Consider the following 18,124-nt stretch of genomic DNA (forward strand, 5'->3'; position numbering starts at 1 on the left):
TACTGCGCTATAGTCGTGTGTCAAGACTCCAAAACGTCAATATTTTATATAGAACCTGATATTTTTTTCTGGGTACAATAATGTAGGCTCAATACATCAAGGATACGTAGACGTTCGGATCGTCATTTTAGGGTTTGAAAAGGTCAAGTAAGTTTTGTTAAAAACTTAGTGTTTTTGGCCAACTTTTTTTTTTTTTTTTTGTAACACTTAGTGTTTTTTCAATACTTTGACCAATGATTAATCGTATGTCAAGACTCTGAAACGTCAATATTTTATATAAAACTTGATATTTTTTTCTGCGTACAATAATGTAGGCCCAATACATCAAGGATACGTAGATGTTCGGATAGTCATTTTAGGGATTGAAAAGGTGTCCGAAGTAAGTTTTGTTTGAAAAAACTTAGTGTTCTTTTGCCAACTTTTTTTTTTTTTTTGTAACACTTATTGTTTTTTTCATACTTTGACCAATGATTAGTCGTGTGTCAAGACTCCGAAACGTCAATATTTTATATAGAACCTGATATTTTTTTCTGCGTACAATAATATAGGCTCAATATATCAAGGATACGTAAACATTCGGATCGTCATTTTAGGAGTTGAAAAGGTGCCCGAAATAAGTTTTGTTTGAAAACTTTAGGTTTGAGTGTTCTATATACATAGACGTCTATTTTTATTTGAAGACTTGTTGTCATTAGCTATTTTTAGGGTTTAGATTTAAGTGTGTTATTTTTTAATGCGTAACTTTATTTCAAATATACGTAATTTTTTGCGCTCGGACGTCCGATTTACGCTATTTCTTTTTGCAACATATTCGAAATAAAGTTACGCATTAAAAAATAACACACTTAAGAAACACTTAGTGTTTTTTTCCATAAAAAGATCGCAACATCTTATTTTAATAAATTTTTTTTTTTTTTTTTGCAACACTTAGAGTTCTCTTTTCCATACTTTGACTAACGATTAGTCGTGTATCAAGACTTAGAACCTGATTTTTTTTTTCTGCATACTATAATGTAGGCTCAATACATCAAGGATACATAAGCGTTCGGATCGTCATTTTAGGAGTTGAAAAGGTACCCGAAGTAAGTTTTGTTTGGAAACTTTAGGTTTAAGTGTTTTATTTTTTAAGTTTTTGATTTAAGCGTGTTATTTTTTAATCAAGACATAACTTTATTTTCAATATAAATCTAATTCAATTTGATAAAAAAGTATTTAAAAAATATAGGGAGAAAAGCTAGTTGTAAAGTGGTCAAACTTTAGATGGTCATAACTTTGCGCTCGGACGTCCGATTTACACGATTTTTTTTTTTTTTTATTTTGGGTATTTTTCCGAGATCTATGCGGAACACCACAAGGCGGTTTGGCAGAGCCGATTTTTAAAAAAACACCTTTTATCGCATTCAATTTCAATTTTCCCCCAAATTAGCGTGAAATTTTCAGTTTTATTTACTTATAATATGATGATACGCAATAGATTTCAACGTAAAAACCCCGGGGTAATGTAGCTGTGAATGTCAATTTCACTTCTGTGGTTTCAATTTTTGAAAATAAAGCTGACTAGTTTTCTCGACATATAAAGTTGACTAAAATAACCTTACAGTCCAACACTAAGTTTTTTCAAACAAAACTTACTTCGGGCACCTTTTCAACCCCTAAAATGACGATCCGAACGTGTACGTATCCTTGATGTATTGAGCCTACATTATTGTACGTAGAAAAAATATCAGGTTCTATATAAAATATTGTCGTTTCGGAATCTTGACACACGACTAATCATTGGTCAAAGTATGGAAAAACACACTAAGTGTTGCAAAAAAAAAAAAAATTTACCAATTTTTTTTTTTAGTGCTCGCTATAGCGCAGTATTTTACTGCGCTATACAAAAAAAAAAAAAAAAAAAAAAAAAAAAAAAAACAACAACAACAACAATAACTTTAGTCGTAAAATACTGCGCTAAAGCAGTTAACGGCTCCGTCTCCATGAACTGCTTTAGAGCAGTATTTTATTGCGCTAAAGGTAGTTTTGTAACTTTTTTTTGTTGTTGGGGTATTTTGGTTCACTTGGTTTTTTATTGAGTCATTTTGGTTCCGGACTCCCTATTGATATGCCCAGCAATGAATTGCGGTTAAGCCCGGTCTAGTTTATGCTTGACTGAACTCCAGGTTCTAGAAAATAGGAGTGTGCATACTTTGGTAAATATCGAATTACCATACCAAAATAGTCAACCTTGCTTTAATTGAGCTAATGTTGTAGTCGGGTCGAGCTACCCAGACTACAACAAGGGTGTTGTCGATTTGGGGTGAGTAAGCGTATGACGCTTAATTCATCAAGGGGTAGAAAAGGTAGATTTGGATAGCCTATAAGTGGTTCGCACCCTTGTGAGCTAACTTTTGAAGTTAAGCAGGTCCAAGATAGAGTTATATCACAGTCAACCTTAAGAGAGGTTTGGGTAAGGGAGGGGGGCGGGGAGCGAGCTTTGATTGAAGTAGGGTCGAACCTCATCATAGAGAATTAAAAAGTGTCAGTACTCATAGCGAGACTTAGGACAACGGGGTAGGGTGCGGCCCCCCAATTCTCGATCCCGAGCCACACCAGTGGCGAAGTTAGGAGTTTCATCATTCAAGATTTAGTATATATGTAAAAAGGTATTTTTCAATCTATAAGTGCAGTATAATTTTATGTAAAATACACAATATTTTCCTACGAATGGTATTCAACTGACCGCCCTTCGGTCTATATGTGGCTCTGGCCTACACAAGTGGTCTTATAACCCACATTTTGAAAAGTTCTGCTAGGTTGTTAGTAAAAATCAACAATCTTTTCTTATTTTACTTCACATAGCTTTTTGTCTGCTTCAAACAACTTTCATTTTACTTCAAGTTCCTGAATTTCCTTATTATAGTAAGATACATGTGCTTTTGTGTGTCTACTAACAGAAAGAATTAAAAGCATGACAACTAATTTTGTACATATATGAAAATGCACTCTTACAAGTTACACCTTTGACAATGGGGACAAATCTTCGTCCTTTCGCAGTGATCAACATGAAGATAAGCGCAAAAGTAAAAGATCAAAAGAGCAATGTAGTCTTTTAATATCTTTTCAAAAATTAATTTTGCTTCAGCATATTAGTGACAGAGTTAAACGTGAAGTCATCATACAAAATGTGAAGCTAAAAGACAGAAAGGTACCGAATAGCCAAGGCAAAAATTGATTATTTGGGAACTGTACACCAACTTACCTAAAACAAAGTGACAACTGACACCTTATTTGATTCCTTCCATATCATTACATTTTTACCTATGTAGCCGCCAGAATCATTCACATACTAGTTTGATTTTAAACAATTTAATTCACCATAACTTTATAATTTACTTTATATTTCTTACAAGTTGTTTGGTAGGCTAATTAGCTCCAAAGGGCTAGTTCTTGATTTTGCTACAAGAACTAAGTTCCTTCTTTAACCTCTTTAATGATTGCTAATGCATGTGCTTTTATGAAAAAAAGCTAAACTTGATGTAGTTACAATGGCACCTAACTTGTGTTGGACGTATTATCAGAGTCTTCTACAACCAAAATTTCTACACCAGTAGATGAAATGTTTGAATTTCGTGTCTCCAACAGAGTCCTGTTTGTCTTCCGCTGTTGATCAAATATCATCTTCAATTTTTTTGCTTGTTCTTCGATCCTCATTTGTAACGTTCGCTGAGTCTAATAATGACAACATGAAGAGAATAGGATTCAGAAAGATTGGTTGGACAGGTTCTTTAATTCTGGCTAAGTATCATGTTTTGTTAAGTATGCTAGAAGTTTTTAAATATATGTTAGTACTAAAAATACCTCAAGTTGCTCATGAAGACACCTTTGCACTTCTAATTGCATTTTCAGTGCTTCCTTGATTTCTATTCCACTGCACACAAGTTGGATATCAGATTTAATTTAATTTCCAGCGAAAATTATCTACGAGTTGAGTAAAGAGTATAGCAAATAGATATACGTGTTGCTTTCGGTATCTGTCACAGCATTATCCGGGCTGTTTCTTTTTTCAGATTTCCCTGCAGATTCTGGATGCTTTGCATTCCGATATTTCTGAAGAAAAAAAAAAAAAAGAAGAAAACATTTGCTTCAGTATTCATCTAGTAATATGAAATGGACTTGTGAAACAAAGTTCATCAATTTCTTATGGATTAATACGTACCTGCAAATGGCTTTTAACATGATCAAGAGTTAAACTTTCTGAGTCCATCAGATTTAGTATTTGCTTCGGCGTAGCCTCTGACCGATGAATGGAATCACAGTCAACAACAATGATGAAAAGAAAGAAATCAAAGATAGTTTGAAATTACTTACTGTCAGCACCTCCAAGGCAATTTACACACTCAAGAAATCGATCGTGTAGATCTTCACTCCATCTAATTCTTCTCTTACTAGGCTTATGGCTTACTCCAGACGATGCAGAGTTATGATGACAAGTAAGTGACGGACTCGCGGATTGTTGCCTCATATTTACCAATTGAGAGCAATACAAATCACTGGAGAGCTGTTGGACAAATATAGGAAGACTCAGAATGGTGTACAATCAAACATCTCTATAACAATCATCCTCTATAACAGTCATGTTTTTTGTGGAACCGATCTTTTATGTTATGTTATATTATATGTTCTTTTTATAACAGCATTTCGTTATAGCAGCCAAAAATTATCGGAAGAAACAAAGTTGTTATAGCGAGCTTTTACAGTATATTGTTTGAGATAAAGCTTAAGACTTTTAAGTACTCACACAGTAATCTTGATTTCCATCGAAAGGCAACGAGGGGTGCCTCTGATATGAAGTATCGAATTCTCCCAACAACTCATTTTTGAGATGCAGCATCCTCTCTTTTTCTGATACATTGGAAAAAGGATATTGTCTACAAGGTCCCTCAGGACTTACGTATTGAAAATCTGGCTCAGATTGTGCTGTTGAATCTGGCAAGATTCCATTTTTACATTGTTGAGGATCATATGATATCTGAAGATCATAATTATTGGTCAATTGGGAAGTAGTATTATCTTGATTATCATACTGAGTCAACCCGAGGCAACGTTCCGTGGCAAAAAAGGCTGAAGAAGGGGAACCAATACAGCTGATTATGGTACTTGAAGATGAAGTAGCAATAGGCCAATTACAAGTCTGCTGATACTGTTGTTGATCAACTAAATCTTGAGTGGAGGTTTGGGGGAATTCTAAAATATAATCATTAAACCTCTGGATACTCATTTTCTATATGATCAAGAATCTGCAATATCAAATCAAGAACCAAAATTGGATTTTCTTGAATTTTTCAAGGTGCAAAGCAGAGGCAAAGGGGTATATGAATTGAGAATTTCTTGTCTCAATGAATCCCCATAAGGTTAAAAGAATATGCGGCATCAAGAAAACGAGTATGAATATTCAGTAAACTGAAAATTTAGCAGTACTTTATTTCAGATGGACAACTCCTGAATACATTCTTTCTAGTTTAATATGTAGAAGTCTTCATAAACAAGATATACAGTACAATATGTCAACGACTCGAAAGGCCAGCTTTATTAATTATTCTGTAATGTAATACTGATAAGGACTAATAAACAATCTCTTTGAAAAAACCAAGGCCAGAACATTAGTAAGAAAACAAATGCCAACTTGCTAAACTATAGGTGAAATATTACTGCAAGTCTGCAATTATCTTACGCTTATCTTTTGTCCATTCAGGTTATATTATTGAAGGAGAATATGGTTTATGAAGTATCTGTAAACTTAATAATGCCTCTTCTTTTACTATTACCAAATTAAAGTGGAATCTTAAAATGAGCTAAGATTATGTTCCAACCTAATTTTATATTTCATCTTTCAAATGCCTGTTAAGAAATTGCATATATGTGAAGATCTAGTTTGATTCTCATTCCTATTTTTATTGTTTTCTTCCTACCATTAGAAAACAACCCCACCTCAATATTCTTTCTTGTCAAAATCGGCTATATAAATTATCCTTGTTCATGTTGCAACAATTAAACCCGTCTCAATTGGATACTACAAATATCCAGTTTCTCTAATATTAGATGCTATACATCTGACATCTAACTCTATGATGAGACTAAAGGACTCCTAACACTACCAAATATTGGATCTAAACTAAATGTACTAACGTGACAAAAACTTAATTCCAACTAATTGGTTTTACATATATATAGTTTTTTTCTTTCCTTACACTATGTCCCCTTTTTTTAATTTTCCACGGATTTTAAGAGATTGTAGATCTTTCGACAAATGAATCCTCAGACAGCTTCTTCTAAATAGTAATCTAACCAAAGCAAAGAAACAAGGGAAAAACAATTGATTTAACACTAGGGCTGGCAATTATTCTGATTATTTAGGGCCTGTTTGGAAAGCCACCCAGGTAATTGGAATTGGGTGTAATTACACAGTTTGGCCTGTTTGTTTGACCAAGTAATTACACAGTTAGGTGGGAATTGGGTGTAATTGACGGTGTAATTACACCTCCAATTCTCAGGGGCCGAGAATTGGGTGTAATTACACCTTGTAATTACTGATTACTTTTTAGTTTGTTTATTTTTTTACTTTAATTTATTTTTATTTTTAATTTATTTTATTTCTATTATTTTAATTTTTTTGATTTTTAATATATTTTTATTTCTATTATTTTAATTTCTTTTTTATTTTTACTTTTTTATTATTTTTATTTTTTAAAATGTATTTTTCTTTTTATTTTATTTATTTTTCATTTTCTTTCTTTTCATTCCCAACCTTTACTTGTGATTGTAATTCTTTCGTATTTTTTTATTTTTTTATTTTATTCATTTAGCATAACCGTGTTATTATTCTAATATTTGAAACTACACCTCTTAATATTGGAAAGAATGAGTTATTAACAAACTTGACATATAACGGGTGACGTTATTAAAGTAGAATTTCATTGTGAATGGGGTTATAAACTTATATTTTTCCTTTCTTTTGAATTATTTACTTAAGTTACGTTGAAACTTACTTATGTAATGTTGGAATTTGACATAAGAGTATTATGTTGAACTTTTTCTTTTGGATTTTGAATTTAGGTTATATTTTCAATTTTAAGTTATTTGCTTTCACATTGCGTGTTGTTTATTTTTCACTTACATTTGATGGATTTTTTGTGTCAAACATCTGAATAATGTTATGGCATTATATTTATTAATATTATTTTTTGTCAAACATCCAATCCATGACGTTCTCACAAAAAAGTCTTTTTTTTTAAGTTTTATAATTAATTAAAATTAAATATTAATTTGAAAAATATATATCAATTATTTTTGTTACAATATTAGTTACAAATATATGATTATTAATTAATATATTTTCAAGAAACAATGTGTTATTAAATAACTAATTTAATACCATTTATAAAGGCAATATTTTTTAAATATTAATTTTAAATTTTTTATAATTAAATGTTATTTTTAAATTAAACGACTACGTAATTACACTTGCGCAACCAAATAAAGACGCTTCGTAATTACACTGTAATTACGTTATGACAAACAAACAGGTCGTTGTAATTACACCACTGTGTAATTACTAGGCTGTGTAATTACTACCCTAGTAATTACACCAATTCCAGTTACCAGGTGGCTTTCCAAACAGGCCCTTAATGTTTTTATAGCAGGCTTATAGGATTCTCCGAGCTCCTCCATCTACTGGTTATTTATTTACTGATTTTTCAAGAATTCTTCTTCTTCTTTTTTTTTTTTTTTTTTTTTTTTTTTGGCACTCGCGGCATTAATTTGAGAGGGTGTTTTTTCATAAACGTTGTTTGTTATGTGAATTGTTCCCTAGGATTAGATATAGTCTACAACAAGCATATGCAATTGTCATGCCACGTATTGGTACAGCTTAAAATGAGCTTAATTAAAAGCTTGAATCTCTCCGTAGAAATCAGCATCTGAAGGTGACAGCGGAATCTTTCACAAGACTTTTGGACATTATTGAATATTCAAATATTTGGTTTTACAAAAAACTTTAAGAGTAATATTCCATCCGTCTCAAATTATTTATCGTGATTATTAAAAATAGTTATCTCAAATTATTTGTCGTTTTAAAATTTCAAGGCAAAATTAATTAATTTTTTCCATTCTACCCTTAGTAATTTTGTCATTAATGGAGATGATACATATAAATAGTATAAACATTTAATCGAGAGAAATTATAACTTAGACATAAATAATGATAAAATAGTCAAAACACCCTCCTAATTAATATTTCTTGAGGGCGTGTACAATAAAAAACGATAAATAATTTGAGACGGAGCGAGTATATATATATTAAGCTGAAGCCTTTAGAAATTCCACCAAAATCTCTTTTCCTTTTTATTTATTTTTTAAGAGTTATAGTGCATCTGTTGACAGGGGTGGATCCACACCATTATTGCTGAGCCGAAACCTACAACTTTTATCCGAACTCAGTATTTATAATGCGAAACCTTCAAATATATAAGCTAAATTGTTTTAATCCACAAAACTCTTCAAATCACCGCCTCGTCTGTTGATCCTGCGTCAACTAAAATCTAAATAGTTTAAGTAGGCGATTTTATGAGTTAAATCGTAAATATATAATTTAAGCTAAATCATATAATACTTCAAATACACACAAATGTGAGAGTATACGGCTCTGAGCAAAGTAACTTGCGAACCAAAAGAAAATCATTTTCAGTGGGCTTATTTGACGTGACTTGCAGATTAGGCGGATTAGTGAGTTTCCGATATTAAATACCTAAAAAAGAATCATCCAAGAAAAAAGTCACATATGTATGTGTGTGCCCAGAAAAATAATTAAAAGAATATATACGACATAAAACCATGTTCATTCTGAAAGCACACTTTAGATTATAAATATATCTCTTGATGTGCCGTGTAAATGACAAAAGGCCAATCAATATCATGGACGGATGAACATTAGTACAATACCAGCTATGTATGTTACCTTTAAATTGTTGAAAGGACAAATTCAAGAAAAAGATTTAGTCCTAATTAATCTTTTGGAGTTGCATTACTACTTCACCGGATTACTTTGCCAACATAACGACACAGTTATCATAAGAGGAATAATTAGATTTCGTAATTACCAAATAGAGAATAAACTTATTCATAATGCAATTCACCCTCTTTACTTCTTATTGCACATACAAAAAAAAAACTACTAAAATACCAATAGATTTTAGAATAAAGTAATCAAAGAATTTTATATTTGCACTAATTCAAAATTTCAATTCAGAATGTTATGATGTTATTTAAAGTATAGGTAAAACATTAAATGAGAAAAGACTAATTAAAATATCATAGTAGGAAAAAAAATGTATAAGGAGGATAATAGCTTTAAAAATATAATTGAATATCTCATATAGGAATTTTTAATGGAGTAATTACAGATAAGACTCAAATCTTTATATGAAGATTGATAAGACTCCTAATGGAAACTCTAGAAATTCAAAAAGAAATTAAAAAGCAAGGAATTAAGATAGAAGCAAGACCCAATTAGTAAAGGAATTATAGGTAAATCTAGGTATGTTAAACCTAAATCCTCCTAATTGATTCCTACTAATGAACATATACTAATTGATAATCAACAAGGAAGACTCAATGAATCCACAAATGAGCAATTCAATGTAGAAAATCAAGGACAAGAGCTTTAGATTACCAACCAAAGATTCACACAACTAGTCACTAAGATAATCTATAATTAACTAACTAAACAAAGTATCACTCATAAGAGGTTTTTCTTCAATAATCAAGCTAAGAAACTAATGAAAATGACTAAGGGATCGAATCCCCACATTTGTAATCCCCTTGTTGGTGAGGGTTCGAATCCTCACATTGTAATCCCCTTCCCCATTTCCCCTTCCAAAAAAAAAAAAAAGTCTTGTCTTTTCCAACTAAGGTCCAAAAGTGACCTTTTGCAAAATTAACCACAAGTTGCCCGAAAATAGCCAACATTGGCTCTTCTTTGGCCATTTGCACTTCTAGCCACTTTTTGTGGCTTCCCTTCTTACGCCTTTATCTTCAACATCCTCCCAAGCAATCATCCACACGTTATACACTCTCGAGAGGTGTTCTTCAAGCGCCTCTAATGCCCCTCTCTGTATAAACATTACTTGCAAGTCTTGGAGTTTCTTGGCTTGGCTACGAGTGAATGTCCTTGAAGGAGTGGTGCCCATTGGTTTCATATCAAAGATGAAGGAGAACAAAAAAATAATTGCTTATTGCACGAAATACAAAAAAAAATGTATGATTATAAATAAGACTCAAATCTTTATAAACAAACTTTATGATAAATTAGTTCCCAATAATTCTTTGTTCATACTTTGGACAAACTAAAAATAACAAATTGGTTTGTGAGGTTATTTATGCTTGAATTAATTTTAAAATTTAAGTTAATTAAATAATTCATATAATTGAACAATAGAATAAAAGTATAGAAAATAAAGTCAATAATAAGCAAAGTATGTACCACTGTTATTGAAATAAGAGTGGTGGATAACGATACTGAGCCAACTGACAAGCTAATAAAAATCATATTTAATAATGTAATTACAAAATAGATGGATAATGTAATAAAGAAAAATAAGGAAGAAAACATATATTCGACAATTATATGATTTGTTTTCTTTATTTTAATAAAGAATTGTGTTATTGAGCAGATGACATTGGAAAATAAGATGATTGTTCAATTATTTTTTCAAAACAATATGATCTAATATGGTTAAACAAGTCAAATTAAGAATTTAATATGATTTTTATCTCTAACACTTTCCGCACATTGCACAAGTACTTTTACCAATTAAAGTATATAACCTTCAAGGCGTTGGCCGGTTTTTATACTTAAAAGGCAAATCAAAGCATTCAATTTTACGATTCATCCGTTTTTTCACCTTTGCCAAAAAGAATATATTTTTTTTAATTCCGTAGACAATTAGATTTCCAGAAGATCTTGTCATTTGGATAAAATATGTATCCGATTTGATATCTAATATTACATTGTTGTCTTTCAATTTTCAAAGATTAGATGAAATTCTAAATACGATCATTTATCGTATAGTTTCAAATGTTAGGCGATTTCTCATAAATTTAGTTGGGAGTATGACGCATGAAGATGTATAAGTCTTATTTTAAGTTCTTTTATTTAGATTTAGCTTTAATAAGTCCACGAAATAGAGGAAAATGCTATAGAAATAGCTTGAACTGGAAGTGCAAAATGTTTTAACGAGCAAATTTCAACAAATATCAAACAAGTTTATTGTTTGATTATGGAATTGCCTCTCTTCTTCTCCATTGATAAAGCTTAATTTGAAGATGATTTATAGTGTTAATACCACGTCCTTTAGGTCGATAGTGATGAAATTTGGAAAAATTACCTATATGTCTAATGGGAAAGTATATTTACCTGGTTTAGCCCAATTTTCCCTTAATTACCAGGTTTAACCAAGTTTTTCTTAAGCACGTTTGATACACTAATATACACTTTTATACAAGGTGGACACATTATTTATTATAAGTTAATAATGTTGTGCTTGCTTCGTCTCCTTTCAAAATATGTGAAATTTGGAGTATGAATCCCCAAAACCCAATATTGCTAGACCAGTTTTGTTCACGTTAATGAGACCCATATGTTCAACATTTTTTGGTGCGGATTGCCATTCAAATGCACTGGTCTTTAATTTTTATCCTTCGCTTAAAAAAGTGACCGAAAATATTTTAGTGTTTTGGTTTTAAACTCCCGCTCAGTCCAAAAAAAAAAAAAAAAAACGCAAGGCAAGACTTTCGCGAAACCTCTATCTTAAGGCTTAACATTTGCCCAAAATTAGACCTATTAGGGCAAAAGTTATGCCTTAAGGCCTAATTTTATTACGAAACTCTGCCTTACCGTTTTTTTTCTTTTTTTCTTACTGAGTCGGGAGTCGAACCCCTAACCTTAAGGTATTAGGTGAATGCCAAAAATAAAGACCAACAATTTGAGGAGCAAAAATTAAAGATCACCAATTGACAGATTGGATGGGCATCATCTGAATAGTGGTTTTTGACATGAAATTACACCCTTTGAATAGTGTTTTTTGACACGAAATTACACCCAATAACCTTAAAGATGGGTGGTATTGAATTTTTTATCCTCATTTGTCCCATGAACAAACTTTCAAGGTAAAAAGTGTTAAAGGAAAAAACTTGTTAAAGTTGAAATTATCCTGGAACAAATGGGGCTAAAGTTCAAGACTACTCATTTGTGAAGCCATTATTGTAAATCATCCACTCCAAGACTATTCTTGTAATTCACCCATCAAATTGGCCCCTAGCAGGCTAGCCCAGTAATTTGCCTGTAGTTATCGCATTTTTTTGTGCGGATTTCCCCTCTAAGGCACTCGTCTTTAATTTTTGTCCCTCAAATTGCTGGTCTTTAATTTTTGTCTTTCGCCTAATATCATGAGGTTTGGGGTTCAAATCCCGACTCAGTTAAAAAAAAAAAAATCGCAAGGCAGAGTTTCGTAGCATTAGGCCTATTCGGGCAAAATTTAAGCCTTAAAGCAGAGTTTTGACAACTGAATTAAAAAAAAAATGTTTTTATGCAAATCTCTACCTTAAGGTAGAGTTTTGCCTTAAGGTAGAGGCAAAACTCTGCCTTAAGGTAGAGTTTGTCTTATGCCTGAAGGCAAAACTCTGCCTTAAGAAGAGTTTGCAACTAAATATGACTATATTCCCAATGCTCGAACCCGAGACATTTGATTAAAAATGAAGGAATAATTATCACTGCATCACAACCTTTGCTGGCAATAGTGGGAGTTACTTAGTTTTGAGCAAAAAGTGTTAAGCTCTATTTAATTCAAAACACGATTATCCCAAGATTAATATCAAGATAAACAATCTCACATTTTATACGAAATATATAGATTTTATAATGAGATGCCCCTAATACAATCAAACATCTAGAACAATATCGTTAGGTCCGAAATTTTTTGGTTATTATACACCTGTAACATTATTGACATTTAAATAATATTTCGCCGTTATAAGCAAAAACGATACATAAAAATCTAATTTTTCATTTTTAATTGTCATACTCTAAGCTTAATCACACTTTCTATAGCGAAGAAAAATATTTAAATGATGAAAATTATACATTCATATAATATTCTTTGTCATAAATAGTGTACTAAAGGATCAAATATTTGGTCAAAATGTCTACGCTTATTATTGGTAATCATAGATATTTTTTATAAAGATGGTTAATGTTATATTACCAAAACAATGAAGATAGCTATTATATGAGAGTAATTTTATAAAGAGTACTGTTATAAAGTTGGTTGTTATTATTATAGAAAAGTAAAATATAACATAAAAATCGATTCCGAAAAAATTTGACTGTTATATAATGCGGATGCTATTATAGAGAGGTTTGATTGTACCTATAACAAATGGGACCCTATTAGGAAGCTGTTTATGGAGCGTGGAAGCATAATAAATTGATGTTTTTTTCTGGTAACTAATTAAATATTTAAACAAGCAAAATGTGAACGTAATGTAAATGACACAATATTTCAAAAGTTAAGTCTGAACTTCAAATCCAATTTCAAATTTCACAAATATGTTTCCAAACGTGACTTCAGTTTTAATCAGTTACCCAATTACTTCAGATGTCAAATTATAAATGCTGAGATATCTTTAAAAATTAAACCGATTCCGAAAAGTTCAAATTTAAGTTGATATCATATCAGCATCCAACCAAATACAGATAAGATAAGTGGCCACAAATTTCCTAAGTTGCAGGCAGCCAATACAAAATTTGAATTTCAAAAATATACTAAAACAGCATTTCCCTCTAAAATCCTACTTATACAAATCCAAATCATCAGATATTTGCTAAATTCCTAAAAAGCCATCAATAATATTTCTTATCTTTTGTTTAAACATGAGAGTTCACACTGTAAAGTTCCAATAATTAATTTTTATTAGGTTTGGTGTTCTCTTACACCTAGTTAAAGACTTAAATATCAGTGTAAAAATACATGCCTATCCAAAATTTTAAGTTTATGCTTCTCTGTGATCCTTCGCTTGCCACCAACCCCTAACCCACTTACGCTACTTGATTCACAGCTTATATACACATTTTTAGTGGAATTCTCAACACATATATAATAATATAAAATGAGTTTAAATATAGATGTGAGATTCATATAGCCGACCACAACATTGTGACTACAATTATTGTTGTTGTTGTTGCTTTGTCTCAACACATACAGAACCTGAACTAAAGCTATTACCGAACTCATATATTACACGGTGTATCCGCTCCTATGTAAAATTAATAGCAAATTCATTTTTTTTTTTAATAAAATAAACCAACATGAGTTGTAGTGAGATGGTTGGGATCCCTCAAAAATTTTTGTTGGGAGCGCCGACTCTAGAAATAGCGCTACAGTGCGCCATCCAAATTGAGTTGGGCTCCAATACAGGACTGAATACCGGGTGAAAAACAAAATAAGAGAGTTTTTAGAAAATAGTCCTTATTTATTTGCTTTAAATAAATTAATTTTGATTAGGGGTAAATTCGTACATAGGCTACCAAATAAGCCAAAAATCCCATTCACCATTTCAGACTCAAATCCAATAATGCACAATTGCCAGCTCAGTTCAGCGGAATCTCCGTTTTCCCAACCCTTAAACCCTCTTTCAAAATCCAACTATATAAACCCTCACTTTCTCTACTCATCACTCCAACAAAATTTCCAAATCCAAAATTTGGGTTTTTCTCTTTTTCCCTTATAGTGAATTGGGTTTTTTTCTTTTTCAAAAAACAATGAAAGCTTCAATCAAATTTCGTGAGGAACAAAAACCATTAATCAGAGCTAAAGTTCCTCTAAGCATATTAAACTTTCCTTTCCAATCAGGTATCGTTGCTGGTGAATCAAAAGAGTTATCTCTAAGTATCGGCACTTTATTCGATTCTGGTCCTTCTTTAAAGTTCGCTTATCGTCCAAATGATTCGGGTAACCCGTTTAGTTTTGTTTTCAAAACGGGTATTGGACATTTCGGGTCACCCGTATCCAGCCCATTTACTATGAGTGCTGAATTCAATCTAATTGGGAATAATCAAAACCCTAGTTTTTTCATTCACTTCAAACCCAATTTCGGTGACTTTTGCTTCAAGAAATCTCACTCATCTTCGACTTTAACAAAGAGTTTGGGCACGAATTTCGAGACTCCGGTTTTGAAAACGGAGTTTGGTGGTTTGCCGGTAAAATCTGAGGTCGCCGGAGCTGTAGAAAACTTGTTTTCCGGCACGGCGGTGAGTGCCCGGACTTGTTTTCCGGTGAGACGCCGTGCGGTGGTGAATTTCCGGTGGGGTCTTAGGTTTCCGGCGGGTAGCCCGGAAGAGGAACCGGATACTGTTTTAGTGGGGCCCACCGGATTCGGGTCGCCGAAGGGTATTTCGTTTAGACGGTGTCCGTTGTTGGTGATGAATAAGATCGGTATCGAACACGTGTCGAAAGATGATTCGAAGAAAGGGAAGACCGAAAATGCTGATGTGGCAAAAGCTTGTTTGGATGTGAAGCAGCAGTTGGAGACAATACAAGCTGAAAATGGGTTGTTAAGAAATGCTTTGAATGATTTAAGATGTGAAATAGCTTCAAGACAGTTTAATTTTCCTACAAATGGAGCAGAGAACAGTAAGGCTAAATATTCCGGTGACCGGAGGAGCAATTCCGATAAGAAATCGTCGAATGGGAAAGGGATTGAAGGGGATGTCAATGAGGACTTGAAGAAGGCTTAAATTAGTCGAAATTGCTTCATGTTTAAAGGTTTTGATTATTTCAGAATTGTTCTTATTTTGATCCTATTAGATTCCTGTTTAGATTTCTTTAGTTGTTTATGGGGGATAGAGTAATATTGGATCTTGTTAAACGAGTTTTTTGAGGGTTTAAGGTGAAGTAATAATAGAAAACAACTTGTTTTGATGAGATTATAGTATAGTATGGAGTGGGAAATGATGGTTTAAAATGTACTTATTGCTATATTTTTAAGTTCAAGTGCTGCTTTTGGTAACTTATTGGATAAACACATTTCATTTATAATGGCATTTTTAGAATATTTGTTATAGTGACTGTTATAATACATTTTCAGTTCATCTATTCAGGGCTTTGGTCTATGGTAAGAGCACAATCATGAGATTTTTTGGTCTATCTCGTCTCCAGTGCCGAGGGTATGGAAACAAATGCAAGAAGATTCGTATACACTCCTCCTCCTGCATCCCAACTTGTGATTTTTTTGGGTATGTTGTTGTTGGTGTCATTCTTATTTCGTCTTGTGAATTTAGTCTGGTGAAGTGAGTGCAGACGTGTGGATTAGATACACGTCGTGAGTTCAAAATCTGCCGGAGTAAATAGTTGGACCCTTTTTTCATCAAATTTTGAATCATAGTATGTTTTAAATGCTATGTTGCTCGGACTCTTAAAAAATGCCTAAGGGTGCATGTCGGATCCGACATGGGTGTGACAACATTTAGAAAAGTCTGAGCAACATAGTTTAAATGTATACCACTATATTTATAAGTTCAAATGCTGGTTTTTGGTTACTTACTGGATAACTAACCTTTCCTTTATCATGCCGTTTCAGAATACGTGCTATTACGACTGTTATATACTAGCAACATAATATATTTCAGTTCATTAGCCTGCGGCTTTGGCATAGTGGTAAGAACAAAGCGTGTGATGTATGGATTAAGGGCATTTCATGAATATTTTTTTAGTCTATCTGCCTCGTCTCATGGCTTTAGTCTAGTGAGCGCAGATATATAGCTTATACACACGTCATAGGTTCGAATTCTGCCAGGGTGAAGGAGCAGTCCAGTGATTCATCGAATTTCGAATCGCAACCTTAATCCTCGGGCATTTCTTGGTTATTAAAAGAATCCATTTCAATCTGTAATGCTTATGGTTTCTATGAAATAGATGAGGTCCAAAAACATATACTAATTAATATCTAACAAAATAGGTTAAATTTAACACAAGCATATGGGCGTTGTAATACATTTCTAGCCAAAAGGCTAGGCTGAACTGTGAGCGTCTCCAGAATCTAAATATAGCCAGAATGAATTAAAGACTTGTTCTAGAAACAAAATGAACTAAAATACCAATAACTTTCTCAATTTGATGATTATTAAGATGCAAAATGCACTTCGAAAATCAAGCAACTAATTCGAGAAACGGTTATAATCAAACTGGCGTAGGGCGGGTATCGAAAAAATATTCAGATAACCAGACACAAATCCAGCAAAGAAATCAAGCTAATTATGAATGTTTGCATTGCATGCTTATCTAAAATTTTCTAACAGTAAAGGACATCTTTTTTGCTATCAGGCTTTGGTCAAGCGATAACTATAACGTGAGGGTGGTTAGATAACCACAGCGCTTATTATGGGTTCAAACTCTCTCGAGAAGAGCGAATTCACTATCTGCTGGGTTTCAAATTGTGCGTCATTGATCTTCGGGAATTTCCCAAATATCAAACAATCAAGGGAAAATAATCCATATATACGGCATATACGTCTAGTTTGCAGCCGATGTAGCCCACTATATCATCAATGTATAGATAATGTATATGTTCTGTATAGCTAATTAGCTATATATAAACATTACTATATTTTGTATATATAATGTATATGCTTTGTATAATCATGTATAAACACACAAAACCAATTCAATTACAATGTATGGATAATGTATATATTCTGTATAGATATGTACTTGATGTCTTTTTAATGAAACTACTTCATTAAAAAAAGATCATTTAGATAGGCATGACACGAAATTGAATTTCAGAAAAATAATACTTTTGGAGCAAAAAGTCAAATTATAATAATCAACTCCTTTTGACCTCGAAAGACTCGTGCTTAGGGGTGTTCAAATGAAATCAGAAAACCGATCCGAACCGGTAAACAGAATCAAACCGACTTAATAAACTGAAAATTGGCTCGGTTTGACTTGATTTGATTTTGTATTTTAAAAACCGACAATATTTGGTTTGATTTGGTGTTAAACTAAAAAAATTCCGAATCAAAAGGAACCAA

General features: G+C 32.4%; 2 protein-coding genes across 2 annotated transcripts; one reads left to right on the forward strand and one right to left on the reverse strand.

Annotated features, from left to right (window-relative positions):
* Positions 1–3,364: 3,364 nt before the first annotated feature.
* On the reverse strand, positions 3,365–5,466 carry LOC132050832 (protein PHOSPHATE STARVATION RESPONSE 3-like). Its single transcript, XM_059442184.1, has 6 exons — positions 4,781–5,466; positions 4,351–4,540; positions 4,199–4,275; positions 3,998–4,089; positions 3,841–3,910; positions 3,365–3,711 (listed from the first exon to the last, which is right to left on the reverse strand). The coding sequence occupies exons 1-6, from the start codon at positions 5,258–5,260 to the stop codon at positions 3,535–3,537; spliced, it is 1,086 nt and encodes a 361-aa protein (XP_059298167.1). The 5' UTR covers positions 5,261–5,466; the 3' UTR covers positions 3,365–3,534.
* Positions 5,467–14,685: 9,219 nt separating this feature from the next.
* Positions 14,686–16,135, forward strand: LOC132049263 (uncharacterized). Its single transcript, XM_059440009.1, has one exon. The coding sequence runs from the start codon at positions 14,855–14,857 to the stop codon at positions 15,827–15,829; it is 975 nt and encodes a 324-aa protein (XP_059295992.1). The 5' UTR covers positions 14,686–14,854; the 3' UTR covers positions 15,830–16,135.
* The last annotated feature ends 1,989 nt before the right edge of the window (positions 16,136–18,124 follow it).

The sequence above is a fragment of the Lycium ferocissimum genome, chromosome 3 (assembly GCF_029784015.1).
Source record: "Lycium ferocissimum isolate CSIRO_LF1 chromosome 3, AGI_CSIRO_Lferr_CH_V1, whole genome shotgun sequence".
NCBI lineage: Eukaryota > Viridiplantae > Streptophyta > Magnoliopsida > Solanales > Solanaceae > Lycium > Lycium ferocissimum.